Raw genomic sequence first — 14649 nt, forward strand, 5'->3', positions numbered from 1 at the left:
TGCTATTCAGAGTTGAATTCTCTTGCAGGGACTGGCAGGTACCCTCAATGTTTATTCTGATGACTGACAGAAACATACCAAATAATTTTAAAAGATGAATAAAAAGGAAACATATGGGTGAACTATATTTCCTCTGCATGTTTAAGTCAGCATGAGCTGAAAGAAAGAATCCATGAGTAAGTGTCCTTGTGAGAATCCCTTTCAAGACTGTGTTTCTATTCATACATCGGAAAACACAACTGACTATCAAGTTTTCAAAAGAAAAATGTCATTGAACGGTTCTATAACAAACTACATGCCTACGACAACTTTAAATTTTTTAATTAATGCTCCTGTAGTAAGAGGGAATCAAACCGGAGCTGGAGCTGAAAGGGCCTCTCATTTCATCACCTGTGAGGCTCACAGAGGCTAATAATTTGCCTAGCAAGAAGCCAAGGCCAAGTTCAGACCTCCCTCCTCCTGTGCCAACACTCCTGACAAAACTGCCAGAAATCCTGCAACCTATTTCCACTGTCAGCAGTTTTATCCTGAGTATTAATGAGTATAGCCCAGTGTCTTTGTTAATATTTTAAGGATAGTTGTCAAAATGTCATCAGAAATTAATTCCTTTAAACATATAGCCAAAAATGGCTTACTGCTACCTGCATGATTATAATGATCAAAAATTATCTAAACAGAAAATAGTCTGTCCACATCAACAGGAAAATACATATTGATTTAGAGTCAAAACCCACTTGTACAAACCCACTCACCCCATTAGACTGAAAACCTAACACCCAGGATCAGAGCCCTGGTAGGTCTTAGCCCTGACCTTAACAAAAGCTCTACAGACACTTAATCCAAACGCTTAAATGCCAAATGCACAGGGACCTGTCTGCTGCATGGTGTTTCATTCACTCAAAGATCTTTCATTCTCCCACCCTGTATTACAGGCCACATCTGTGCTAGGCTCTGGAATACAGAGATGACCAAGAGGCTGGGACCTTAGGGAATGCACAGTGTTCCTCAATGGTCTCTGGGAACCTGCTCTGCCCCCAGTCTCAACCCACAATTCTCCTCCTCATTTGTATCACGTTGAGAAGATCACTTAGCTACAGCATGGTAATTAAATGAGCAAATGCACGTGAAACACTCAGAATGCTGTCTTGACACAGGATACACCCCAAATGCCATTCTGTGCTCTCCCTGCTGCACAGGTTTGCGTTGACAAGACACTGTTCCCACTCTGAGCGGTCCACAACCTAGTGGGGGTGTAGAGGGCAGAGAGAGAGGCGGGGGTGGGGAAGAGAGAGAGATTAACTATTAACTCCTCTACGAAAACAAATGTTTACAAAATGAGAATGAGAGGACAGTCAAACTGATACCAAAAAAGGCTGTGCAAACGGTTAAGCACCATAAAAATATTAACAAAACAGACTTATCTGGCATATCCCAGGACCAAATACAGCAAAACCCTACTATCTTCAACTTTTTAAAATTAAAAAAGAAATCAAGACTAACTACTTTTGTTAGTAGCACACGCAATTTCATACTCACTTTCTACCTCTTCTTATCCACTTTCATGTCTTCAATAGCCTTCGAAAGTGACTGATGTGCAAAGGGATCGCCCTAAAGCACTACAAGATGTCCAATCACTGTGAAAAATCTAGCTTGTTCAGCACAGAATAATAAGGCAGGAAAACCGCACCATGACACATTATAAGGGGGAGGGGCGAACTATGCAACAGACTGAGAACAAAAAGAGGTTTCAAATTAATTCTTGTTGAATCATAAAATTCAAAACCAAAAGGCCTTGCCCCCAAACATGCTGTTTAACAAAGGTTTTACTACAATCTTCCCACTAAAGTGGTTTCTCATATTCTTTTTAAAATTCTGATGACCAAGCTGTAGAAAGGGAAGGTGGTGGAAAGAAACAGGAATAAGAACAAGGAATGACAGGCAACCTAATACACAGAAAGTGATGACTCAGAAATAATTCTGAAGGAATTTAAAACAGTATGATTTTAGCGGGCTACCAAAGTGTCACATTGCTACTCTACTGGTATAACTCTTCTCAATCGGTCTTATTCCCAAATTTTAAAACAGTTGCCCTCAGCTTTCTCCAGGCAGAAATGTTTCAATTTCAAAAGCATAACTCTTGAAAACAAAAGTGATATGTTAACATTTTAATAAAGAAAATCAAGAGAGTTCAAAGTTGTAATTTCCATTTTATCTCCTGTCCTCATAGCAGAGAATGTGTACCACAGCTGGGACCACAGCTGGGACCTGCCCGCCACCACAGTTAAAGTTATTCCTAAAAATCTCCGAAGCTGTCTTCCAGCCAACAATGAACTGGGGTAGCTTATTAGGGTACTTCATGCCTGTAGAATAAAACACCCACAAATTCCAAGGAAATAAAGTGGCACATTAAATAACGTTCACAGAGGTGGAATTTCAAACAATAGATCATTTAAAGGAGCAGCACGTAGGGCAAAGAGACAATTGTCTTTCTCACTTGACAAGTACTTTTCCTCTTAACTCTCCTTCGCTTTCATGCTCACACACACTTGCTCAGTCTTTAATCTAAAGACAGGACCACATGGCGCTTCTACTTACTACTCTGAAAAGAGCCACGAGAACAGGAAGGTCGGCATTTTCTTGGGTCTTCCTGGCATGTACTGTACCCATCTGAAATGGGTCTGCAGCTCTCGTCCTTAGGTAGAACTTTTCAGTGGTCCTTTCTCTCCAAACAAGCACTTGGGGCTGCCCTCTTCTCTAGAGTAATTCTCTCTTCATCTTCTCGGCAGCCACTAAGTGGGATTCCTCAGAGCCGCCTTCTTAAAATGAGAAGCCCGGGGTGATGGCTTCCACTAAGCCTCAGGTGATTTCAGTTAAGCGCCCAGCTAAAACTAAGAGCGACCAAACAAATGTTACGAGTTTGCGTGCACAGGAGCTAGACTGTTTCTATGCAACCAACTTATTTATAAAGAACATATTTTTGAAAATAATTATTTAATCTTTCTACACAAAATGGATTTCACCAATCTGCATTCTATTTCAATAGTTTAATGTAGTTTAGCTAGTAGTGTCTGCCCTAAGAAGCAATTTTAAATTTGTAATTTCTGTGACTATGTGTCAATGACAGAATACAGTGACATAAGATTTTAAACACCAATTCTAACCCAACTTTACTTTATTTCCCTACCACTGATGAGGCACTGGGCCCCTCCTGTACTACTGAAGGTGTGGGCATCTCCACATACAGAAATACCTGAAAAGGTAAATGTTAACACCAGAAGCCCAAGAAATGATGGTATTATTAAAAAAAAAAACATAGAAAGGCACAAAATTATTGGCCAGGATTGAACAACATACCTAACTTCTCAGGTTGTTTCAAAAAGCAGCTAAGTTCTAAAGCAGAAGCCAAAACACCTGTGAGCTTGCCATCCACTATGAACACCACAAAGTCACAAAATAAAGAACATTAAAATTAAATTTTCATTTTCTACATGATAGCCTATAAAATTTGTTAAGAAACATCAGTACTGCCAGTGTCCTCCCCACCTTCCTCTTACCCCCTATCAGCACAAAGCATTTAGGCTGAAAGGTTCAGCGGAAGTAAGTACCATAATCAAAATTATATCGACTGTGTCCAAGAGGAAAATTGATGGGCTAGCAAAGGAGTACAGGCCTAGGGTACAAGTTTATAAGCTGTTTCGCAGACACATGTATCTGATTATGAATGCAAATCATTCAAATAAGCAGTGAAGCTTTTCTTTAAGAGAAGTTGGAGGAGCCACCAGAAATTTCACACAGGTTCTATACACACTTAAATGTTAGCTTTCGCATGTGTACCGCTGACCACGGTCCTGAACCAACATCTCACATTTAGGGAAGGGGTTTCTCTCCAACCCTGGAAGTGCAGGGGACCACTGTCCAATCCTCCCCAGGAACACTGACCCGGGGGTGGGGGTGGAACACTAGGAGAGAAGGGCAAAGAGAGGGAGAGAAAAGTACACAGCTGCTGCTGCAGAGATTTCTGCTTCATCATATTTTGGTTATGCTTTGCCCCAAAATAACATTGCCAGATACGGAACCAGACAAAATATCGCAGACATAAAAGAGAACCAGAATCCTTGAACTAAACGATGCAAAGGTGTGTCAATGCCCACCTGAACAGGGCCACGGGGCAGAGCACGGGGCTGGCAGAAGGGAAGCGAACAGCGGTCACAGTACCAGCCCTGGCGCTGTGTCCAAAGTGCTCCTGGTGATTTGCATTTTTACTTTAAAACATGAATTGTTTACATTGTCCCAAAGGGACAAAACAGAATTTTTGTTGGGAAATTTATATACGTGAGTTCTTGCATTTTTATGGTTTAATGCATTTCTAACAGATTTCCCCTCTGCAAAGTTAGGGTAGCCAGCCCCCTCCCACCACCCCTGTGATGCTTATGTGAACCAAAGTTGGCTCCCATAAAAATCACTGAATTTCCTTGTTACTCCCTTCACAGCCCCTAAATCATTACCCAGGAAGCTTAAGTGAAGTACAGGGTCATCTCGCCAGCCTCTCCACCTGGCTGACATGCGCCTTCTGACCCATTCTCATGGTGTCCCTAATAACTCACATGTTCATAGAGTCTTTTTAGGATATTATTTAATGAATGATCACTAAGAGCTGCTTCCATGAGCAAAAGAGAAATAGTGTCTTAATAGAAGGGTTAATGGGCCATATACCATAAAACTTTGCTGTTAGTACATCATAAGAATGCTCTGTCCATGAAATTAAAAGTGGCAACTGTGCTACACATCTACCTACTCATGAATGACAGGGCCGGCCAGCACGGCCAGCAGAACATGCTGGTGGCACAGCACCTCAGGGAAGGGACCTGTAGGCTTCCGTTACTCCTGGCTCTGGCACTGATACTCTGCAGAAACAAGCATTTCCATACTCAGTAACAACAGGAAATTCCATTAGCTCTCATAACAACCCCCTGTAATAAATATCGGCATGCCCATTTTACAAACGAGGCAACAGTCTCAGTATTAATAACCTTTCCAAAGTCACATGGCCTACACAGGGCTGAACCGAGGTCATTAGTCTGTACCCTTAGGCACAAGGGGCCCTGATCCCGGAGCAGGGAAGCGCTGGCTGCTCGCTCTGAAGGGATAAAGAGGCAGGAGTACAGGCCCTTTCCAGGCAATACTACAGAACTCGAGAATGTGATTATAAATGGCATGGGGTGTCTTTCATCTAAAAACTACAATCATCCCTTCTAAGATATGTGTGTGTGTGTACATGTATGTATGTACATGTATGTACACACACACACACTCATCCCACTCAGTTTTCTGTAATGCCTGGCCACCTGGTTATGGACCCTCCTCACGGTGAGAAACCTCCAAGCAGGATCCTTCCCACCGGTCATCCCCGCACCCGCACCGCACCCAGCAGGGATTCCATACCCTTCCCCACAGCGACTGACTGAGAACACCTGGGCTCTTTACACAGCATCCGGTAAGTCTGGGGGGCGGCGTGGGGAGGGACAGCCTTTGTCACCGGCTCCCAAACACTGGCAAAATATAAATATTTGACACTTCCTAGAATACCTCAAGCCAGAGGAAGGAAGGGTCAAAGCCTTAGCTCTTTGTGCCGACCCTTCTTTCTCTAGGAAAATCCGAGCCCACAGCGAGACTCTGGTAATGTGTGCTAGCTCACAGGCAACCACCCTGCCAGTCGCCGGAGACTCTCACACCATCTCAGGGCAATTTCCCCTCATGTTTGCCTTGGATAAATATTTCCCAGCAATGTACTATGAAAATGAGTACTTGCAAGGCCCTCTTCTCAAGTCCATTTATGTTAATAAAGCCTTTCCTTCAAGAAAATAGTAGGCTTAAAGCAATATCACAATGAAAAGTAGAATTAATGTTCACACTTAGATATTCTCTGGAAGAGGCCTAAATTCTTCTCCTTCTGATATTTCATGGGTTTACCTGGAATGCCGGGACCAGCAGGAAAGCACCCCTGGTTCCCTCTACACACCTTTTAGTCCGATGCCACCTTCTCAGGTGCACACAAATCCGATCGCAGCACTGCCTTGCTTCAGATCCTTCAGGGGCTCCCATACCCTTACAACAAACTCCAATAGTTTCTGTTCGACCCAACTGCTGTTTCTCCTTCAAGCATCACCTGATGCCATGCTCTCCTCTCTTCCAGGCCAGACAGATTCCTCCAGACCCACCATCCTCTCCTGCTACCTGCATGGGTCCCATCCCTCCCCTTCTCGCAGCTAATGCCCACTCACCCTTTAGGTTTCAGCTCAAACATCACCTTCCTCAGTGAGGTGGTTCCTCCCAGACTGAATGAGTTACACAGCGTAGGCACACACTCCCTCACAGCCTTTGAAACCAATTAATTAATTAATTACCGCGAGCTTAGTCACCATCACTTCCACTACACTGGAAGTTGCATGGGGTCAAACTACCTGCCTACCTTCGTGTCCTTGGCGCCCAGGATTCTATAAACCTCAATACTCGGGCTGACTGATTTTCGGAATTTGCTGCTCTTACGGAAGCAGTGAGTCAAAAGGCAGACTTAATAATACATAGGCCAAGATTTATGCACCACTTGTTTTTCCAAGTCTGTAGTCACTGTGATTAATAAAATACAAATCTAATGAAAAGCTTTACTGAATTCATGGTTGCTTTTTGCTATTTATTCTCTTATCCAATGAACGGTAGAAATTCATCAACTGCATCGCCATCACATGGGGGACCCCACACACATCCGATGTGGTGCTAAAAGCAGTCCTCAAACTGTTTTTAATAGAACAGTTAAAAAGTGTCCCATAATTGTGCCAACTGTTAATAAGGGAAACTGTTTCCCAACTTAGGGCAATAAAATAAATCCTTTAGTGTAGTGGAGGATAAAGGAGACGCTTGATATTGAGTTGAAAATCCTTTTAACTACTAAGCCTTTTTTTCTCCTGCCATTCTAAGAGTCCCTGAAAATTTCAAGTTCAAATACACAATGTAAAGAAAAGTTAACACACGAGTCCCTTCAGAGGTGTTCTGAGAGGATCCTCAGGGATCTGACTATGTTCAAAAGTTACCTGGGAAAACTGCCCATACTATTTTCACTCTGATCACTGACATTTTTTTGATAAGAGATCTAGAACTTTACGCATAAGTCACAATTGATAAAATACATACACCCTTCAATCACCCTTCAATCAAATGTGCAGCTATTTTCAAAGATGTCATTTTTTCCTCATCCGTTCCACGTGTATTTGCTACTGAACCCCCACTACACATCAGAGGCCCTGAGCTAGGCACCCAGAGACACTCCTGCCCTTAGGAGCTCGCTGACACACAGCAAATGGCACCAAGGACTTTACTAGGCTCTTTGGGAAGGGACAGGGCAGACTGCCTAAAAGCAGAAGCACCACAATTTGAAACATTGCTGGTCTACAATAAATGGGTTAATTTATGTAACAAAAAAAGAACCCTCAGCAATGTCATCAGAGGAACAGGAGTGCAATCTAGATTGTCATAACTGTCAGACATGCAGCCCACTCCCCCTCAGCACCCACTCACCCCAAACCCACAGGCGGCAGGAAGCCGTGGTCAAGTCAGACGGAGTTTATTTAAACAAAGTCTCATGCCACCTCCAACTCTCGGTGTGTTTGGCATTAAGTACCTAACAACTACAATCTCGGCCATGGCATAAACTCAGGCATACCTCCTTTGATTTGGCTTTGCTTTACTGTGCTTCACAGATGTTGCATTTTTACAAATTGAAGACAAGACCCTCCCCCAACAAAAAGATGACCACTCGCTTTATTTCCATACTTGCTTTATTGTGGTGATCTGGAACTGACCCCATAAAATCTTCCAGGTTTGTTTATATTGTTTTTAAGCACCAGAAGCTTAAAGGACTGACTGAAGTCTACAAGATTTTGTTAATTTTCACAAATATTGACAGTAAGATAAAATATGAAATAGTTCAAACACTGTTGACATTACTAGGTATTTTGAAAACAGAATTTAACAAGGTTGTCAAAAAATTAGCACTGCACTAATACACTAAAACAAATTTTGCTGCTTTACAAAAATGCATGCAATAAATTACTATAAAAATAACTTTGGAAAAACAATTTCCCAAGTTACACATAACAATTTTAAAATCTAAATGAACCTCTTTCCATTTTACGGGTTGTACTTAAGCCTTTTAATGCTTTATACTCAGTGACTTGCTATATAACAGTACACTAACAGTATCTTGCTATAGAATACAACCTAAGACAAATAAAAACTCTTTTATTTGGGCTTCAGAGAAGCCTCAGGTTCTCTGAAATTCTGTAGCAGATTAAGTATGCTTAAACAAAATAAGCCAGCCCAAACTTACACTTCCATTTCACAAATTTTTTATCACAAATAAACTTGAAAAATTAATATTGACTTAGCATTCAATGCTATGTTAACTATCATGCTAGGATTAAATTAGATGGTGTATATAAAATGTCCAACAACTCTTGCTAGTATTTCCATTCCAGAGGTGAAAAAACTGGGCTTATGTTAGTGGAATGGTCCACAGTCCCACATCTGATTAAGGTGGCAGAGCCGGGACTCAGATCCAGGTTCTTCCACTAAACCGAGTGTTTGCAGCCTGGCGTCTGACTGGACCCTCTGGAACAGTCCTGATACTTGGGGGTGTTTTCTGAGCAGAGGGTGGGGAGCTTTCATTAGATTCTCGAAAGGCCCACAACCCGGGCCCCTCTCAAAAGTTTAAGAACCACTGCATCATACCATCACCAGTTTACAAACCAGAAAATGTGCACAGGACTTCAACCCCCTTCACCAAGACGATCACACCTCTACTCCTGAGGGAGGAATAAAACACTTGGTTTTTCACTTTCAAATTCTCAGAGCAAGTCAGGATTTCCATTCCTGGACAATTTCCAGCATATCAGCTACAGGTTAAGTTACACAATAAATTGCAACAGTGTATCAGTTTACATCCAATTCTGAGATTCACAAATACTGACCAATGTCATTTAGTCATTCTGCTGTCCAAAATGTGTTTCAATCAACCAATCCTCCCCACATTGCCTTGGAAATAAGCTATCATTATATTCACTCCCCAGAAAGTAAAAACACTGTCACCCTGAGGCCAGGCAATAAATCAGCGACAGAATACAGATCAAAAGTGAGAAGTTCCCAATTCCCCCAGCCTAGGCTCTGCAACACCATGTCATACACCAAGAGCACCCTCCTAGCTACACAGAAAACATACAGCTACTAACTCTGTCATCTTCTCTACAAATGACAACAGTAAATTAGAATCTAGAAGTAAATGAGTTCAGGCATGAACCCAGCTGCCCAGGGATAAGTGAGCTCATCTCTGAACACTGAGGCTGGTGCTGCAGGCTAAGCAAATGTGAAAAACGTGAAGACACCTGCCTGGCCTCTCCAAAATGAGATGCAACCATGAGGAACCCGGGTTCAGTCCACGGTTTGGTCAGGTGCTCTGGGGCTGCTGTGGCACTTAGCTTAACTCCTGGCCTCTGTTCCCTAGAATCCATCTGAACTTTGGATCCAAACTAAACTCCTGACCAGAAAATGGAGAAGTGTGTGTGCACAAATGATTTTTACCTTGAAGTTCATTGGTCAAGTTATTGAACTGAACTTCAGGGGAATGAAACAACTCACACATCTCACAACTCAGGAGAGACAGTTCTAGAAGGTAGGTTTCCAGACACCTGTCCAGGATCCTGGCACTCCTCCGGTGGAATTAGGGAATGGGTCATTGTTATTGCCAGAGACTAGGCCAACCACCAGCTCGGGTTTGCTCCATCTCTACCAGGCTGGGCTTGACCCCTCACATTGTGCTAGATCTAGTTTTTGCCCCCAGGCTGGGGCTGCTGTCAGGGTCGTGGCCTCAGCTTGCATCTTCTGAGGAAAAAAAGACATTTACTACAGCTAATCCCATTGGAGAGAAGGAAAATACCACTCTGGCACTGAGGAATTAACTTCACAAGCAGGCTATGTTAGGGTAATGTTTTATTTATGGCCCTACCTAATCAAGATGACTTCCCCACAAGAAACCTCCAAAACAAACAATCTTATGATATAAAGAACCTTATGCCTCCTGAACTGTCCTCCAAAGGCAGAAAAACAGACCAGAGAAAGCAGGCAGAGGGCACCAAAGTCACCTGCTCAATATCTCAGGATGCGACCCACAAGTTTTGGATGAATATCCTTCCAAGAAACTAGGATGCACACAGTCCCCGAGAGAACGTGGGCCCTATTCAGTTTGGTGAGCAGCGCGCATCTGGGCATCTGAAACAAGTCTAAATGGCAGCTGCAGCCTCGCCCTCCAGCGCCGCAGGCCCACAGCTGGGAGTCCTGTGCTGGAGGGCCGCTTCGGGGACCAGCCCAAACCACCCGCGGGAGATCCCGGGCGACTGGCGCCACTAAAACCCCCGCGGTACAACTCCGCAGGGACGACTCCACCTGTCCCCAAACTCCACCACACCATCTCTCCCTCTCACACCCACCCTGTCACCATACTCTCCCTCTACCCCAGAGCTTCTAGGGGGAAGCCACGCCCACTTTGGAGAATTGGAGAATAAGATCGGTTGTGGGGACAAGCCTGGCATCCAGATCACATCCATTCATGGACCCTCTGTAGCAAAATATAGACAGTAAGGAGTTTCCTGCTTTAACATTTTAAAAGCACGCTACCAGGCAGCACAGGTAGGCACACACACACGGAACGGAGGTGACAGCCACCGGGACTGACCCACAGGGAGGTTCCCGTCATTACCCCGGCTCGGGACAGAGTACTTGCGGTCCCTCCCCACATCCATGCCCCAGTGAACCCTGCCCACCGCCCTTGTACAGGGTGGAGAACAGGGTTCGCCAGACAGCCGGAGTCCGGAGGGGCCGAGGTGGGGAAAAGCGGTGCCCACCTCCTCGTCCTGCTCCTCCTGGGACGCGCCGCTGCCCCGGGGCTCTGGTGGCGCGGCTCCTCCGGGGGGCGGCGGCGCAGAGACTCCAAGCTCCAGCACCACGCGTGTGGGAGCCCACGCGGCGGGCGGCCGGGTGCCCAGGGCGCCGCCCGGCGGCGGCGGCTGCTGCTGGCAGAAGCCGCCGGGCTCCCCTTCCTCCGATAGAGTTTCTGAGCCCGAGGAGGACTCGGCCGAGGAAGCGCCCTGCGAGGACGCGGCCGTCGCCGCAGGGGCAGGAGTCCGCGCACCGTGGCTGCTGCAGCCGCGGGGCACCGGCTCCGGCGCCTCCGAAACTTTCTCCCCCATTTCCCTCTCGGGCCCAAAGTGCAACCCGAGGGGCGGCTGGGGTGCGGTGCACTCAGAGCCTCCAGGGAAAGCCGCGGGCTTTTCGGCTCCGACTCGCCGTCGCTGTCGCTCCCGGGCTGCGGGGAGCCCCGCCGGCGACTACATGGCCAAGGCACGGTCGCTGCAGCCCGCCGCCAAGTTAGCAGCCGCCCGGGTCCACGGGTTGATAAGGACTCCCGCGCGCGGGGACATGCCAGCTAGGGTCCGCGCTCTGCGATCCACAGTCCTCCCGCGCTGCGCCCGAGCCGCCGGGACTGCGGCTTCTCCAGCAAAACCTGCCTACGGGACCGAGCGCGGCCGGCGGAGGAGACGGGCAGCCGGGGAAGCCAATGGCAGGGCGGGCGCGCCGGTGGGCGGAGGCTGCGGCGCCCCGGGCCGCACGGGCGTCAGGTAGGAGAGGCGGGGCCGAGGCGCGGGCTTCAGGGTCCGGAGGGAGCGCTGGGTCCCCCAAGGAACCCGGGGGTGGGGAGGACCTGGGCGAGGCGCTGGCCTCCTGGAGGCTGGGAATGGAACCCGGAATACAAGCCAAGGCTGGGACTCCAAACTTAGCAGAGGAGTGGCTGTAGGTCCTTGGAACGACTCCGGGAGATGGCTGAGCAGGCGGTGAGACCTTGAAGAACTGGACTTTGTTTAGAAAAAGTGAAATCGAGGAAACTGACCAAAAGGAGAAATAACAGGGCTTTGATGTGAAAAAGAAACACACCTATAGTCATGCACACACACGCACCCACCAGTTTGCCGGAGGTGAAAGGGGGAAATTTCATGGTATAGGGAGTGGATCCGATCAGAGCTGATATCCAATCCAGGATTTGCGATTTAAGCTCCTTGGGCCTCAGTTTTCTCAACTGGAAAGGGAGGCATTAATATTTGCCTGTCCATGGACAGAATTAGAGCAACTATGTATAAAGCCTTAGCAGACTGTCTGGCTTAGACACCTGGAGAATATTCAAAAGGACATTTTTCGGTCTTTATTTCTGTGTATAAACTAAAAGGTTAAAGACTTGAACCTTTTGAAAGGGAAGAAAATAACCAAATTATGCTCCCATGTTTAGTTAGAACCAAGAATACACGCAGCACTGTGCGGACGCTGGACAAAGCTGAATGACAAAGGGCTCTATGGCCTCCCGTTGCCTGTCTCTCCACATCAGCTAAGCAGAGAATGGGAAAAGCTCACATTTCCAGTTTACTTTCTCCTAGCCCCGGGCTGTAAATGAGCAAGATGCAGGACCAGGTGCTTCATTTTCCATGCCTCTCAGAACTAGGAGAAAAAAAACTTTCACCAAGGCACCAATAGAATCATTTGAAGGCCTTTCCCGGGGCTGGAGGCAGTAGCCTTCGGGGTGATGGGGTGACTTGAATTACTCAGAGGCCAGCACTTCGCTCAGCAGTGCGAAATAAATGATTCCTCACTTGCTTTTAGCTCCAGTGCTGTTCCGCACTCTGGCAGTGTGACCTGGGATATGAATTCAAACAGCTTCAGTTCCACAGACATTGATGAAGATGTGTGCCAGGTGTTTGCAGGGGATACAAAGATGAATAAGGCAGGTTCCCTGCCCTTGAGGAGCTTATGGTCAAGCAAGAGATTGATGCTGCATAATATAGCTCAATTATTAATTTTTAAAAGCTGTTGGTAGTGCTTCAGGACAATGTGCCTTGGAGAAGAGGAGAGAGTTACAGAAAAACAGTTACCAGGTCCTCGAGCTTAGGGGTCCTCAAGAATCTTAGATTTCTCTTTGTCAGAAGTTTTCCCAAAGGCCCTTAGGAACTGAAGGACACGAGTTGAAAGCCCCTTCTGCTAATGAGCCCTTTTATGCTATCACAGTATTTAAAAGCGATACATCATATAAAACGCTTCATCATACTAGACAGCAAGCTTTGTCCTGAACAGTTTCCTCCCCCGAGATGAAGGGGAAGGAAATATGATGTGACCCTATTGCCATAAGCAGCCATACTGCAAAATGGACTCAGGCTGTCAGGCTTGCATTGTGACACTTCAGAATTATCGGCGGGGCTGTGAGACCTGCTGAGGCAAAAGGATAATTCTAGTGACTTGGATAAGTTGTGAGAGCAAGGCTAAAGAGAGATCACAGTGGGACAGTTGGAGTCCAACCCTGGGCTTCACAATTGATTTTCTAGTCAGGAGTATCGGTCTTTATCTGAGCCCCTATGTGGTTGATTCACCACAGCTGAAGTGAAATGACGACTTAAGCAAGCCTTTCACATGAAAGTGGAGGAGGGGCTGCTTCTCAGTACATCAAGAAATAGGAGGCAATGACATGATCTGAATTCTAACAGGAAGAATGATAATAGCCATCACTGCTTTAGTCCTAAGCATGTCCACGGATGGTCTCATTTAATCCTCACAACAACCTTATGAGAGAGGGTCTGTTAGCCCCACTTTATAGACTAAGAAACTGAGGACATGCAAGGTCAAATAACTTGCCAAAGGTCACACAGTCAGTGAGTGGTAGGACTGTGGTTTGAATCACTCTTTCTAAAACATTCCATTATAATGCCACTCACAACAGACAACATTTTATGAGTACATATGCATATTAGACTACAAATACCCACAGGGCAGGGACTTCATTGTTTCCATTCAGTATGTAAAAGGGTATAAAATGATACTCGTAGAACAGATTTTTTATTCCCCACAAAAAATTTATACAGCACTTACTATGTGCCAGGCAAGATTTTAAATGCTATACAAGTGTTAATTTTCTTAATCCTCATATTAACCTTATGAATTAGCAACTATTATTATTCTCATATTACACATGAGAAATGTGTGACAACTGCGGCCCAGAGAAGTTAAGTAATTTTCCAAAGTCACACAACTGGCAAGTGTTGGAGCCAAGACTAAAACTTGAACAGTTAGGCCCCAGCCTTCATGCTCTTAACCCCTACAGACCAAAGTCAAGTACCAGATCAGTATTTGTCGAACTTTTTAAACCTTAACCCCAAATAAGCAACATATTTACATTGTACTTTTGACACATATGTACAACTATAAATGAAAGTTCACGAAACAATACTTACCCGTCCTATAAGCACTGCAGTCTAACATTTTTGTTATATTTTATGGAAAATAGCCCTGGCTGGCGTAGCTCAGTGAATTGAGCGCGGGCTGCAAACCAAAGTGTCGTAGTCACTTCGATTCCCAGTCAGGGCACATACCTGGGTTGCAGGCCGGGTCCCCAGTGGAGGGTGCACAAGAGGCAACCACACATTGATGTTTCTCTCCCTCTCCTTCTCTCTTCTTCCTCCTCTCTATAAAAATAGAATAAATAAAATCTTTTAAAAAAGAAAAGAAAAC

General features: G+C 45.5%; 1 protein-coding gene across 5 annotated transcripts in view; it reads right to left on the bottom strand.

Annotated features, from left to right (window-relative positions):
• MAST4 (microtubule associated serine/threonine kinase family member 4) overlaps window positions 1–11569 on the bottom strand; it is a 527976-nt gene extending 516407 nt beyond the window's left edge. For all 5 annotated transcript variants that reach the window (XM_045848314.1, XM_045848312.1, XM_045848311.1 and 2 more), the window contains exon 1: window positions 10950–11569. In XM_045848314.1, the coding sequence (XP_045704270.1) occupies window positions 10950–11294 (345 nt within the window). In that variant the 5' untranslated portion in view covers window positions 11295–11569. The remainder of the gene's footprint in view (window positions 1–10949) is intronic.
• Between the last annotated feature and the right edge of the window lie 3080 nt (window positions 11570–14649).

This window comes from Phyllostomus hastatus, unplaced genomic scaffold, assembly GCF_019186645.2.
Source record: "Phyllostomus hastatus isolate PE091 unplaced genomic scaffold, TTU_PhHast_1.1 phas_contig_58, whole genome shotgun sequence".
NCBI classification, from domain to species: domain Eukaryota; kingdom Metazoa; phylum Chordata; class Mammalia; order Chiroptera; family Phyllostomidae; genus Phyllostomus; species Phyllostomus hastatus.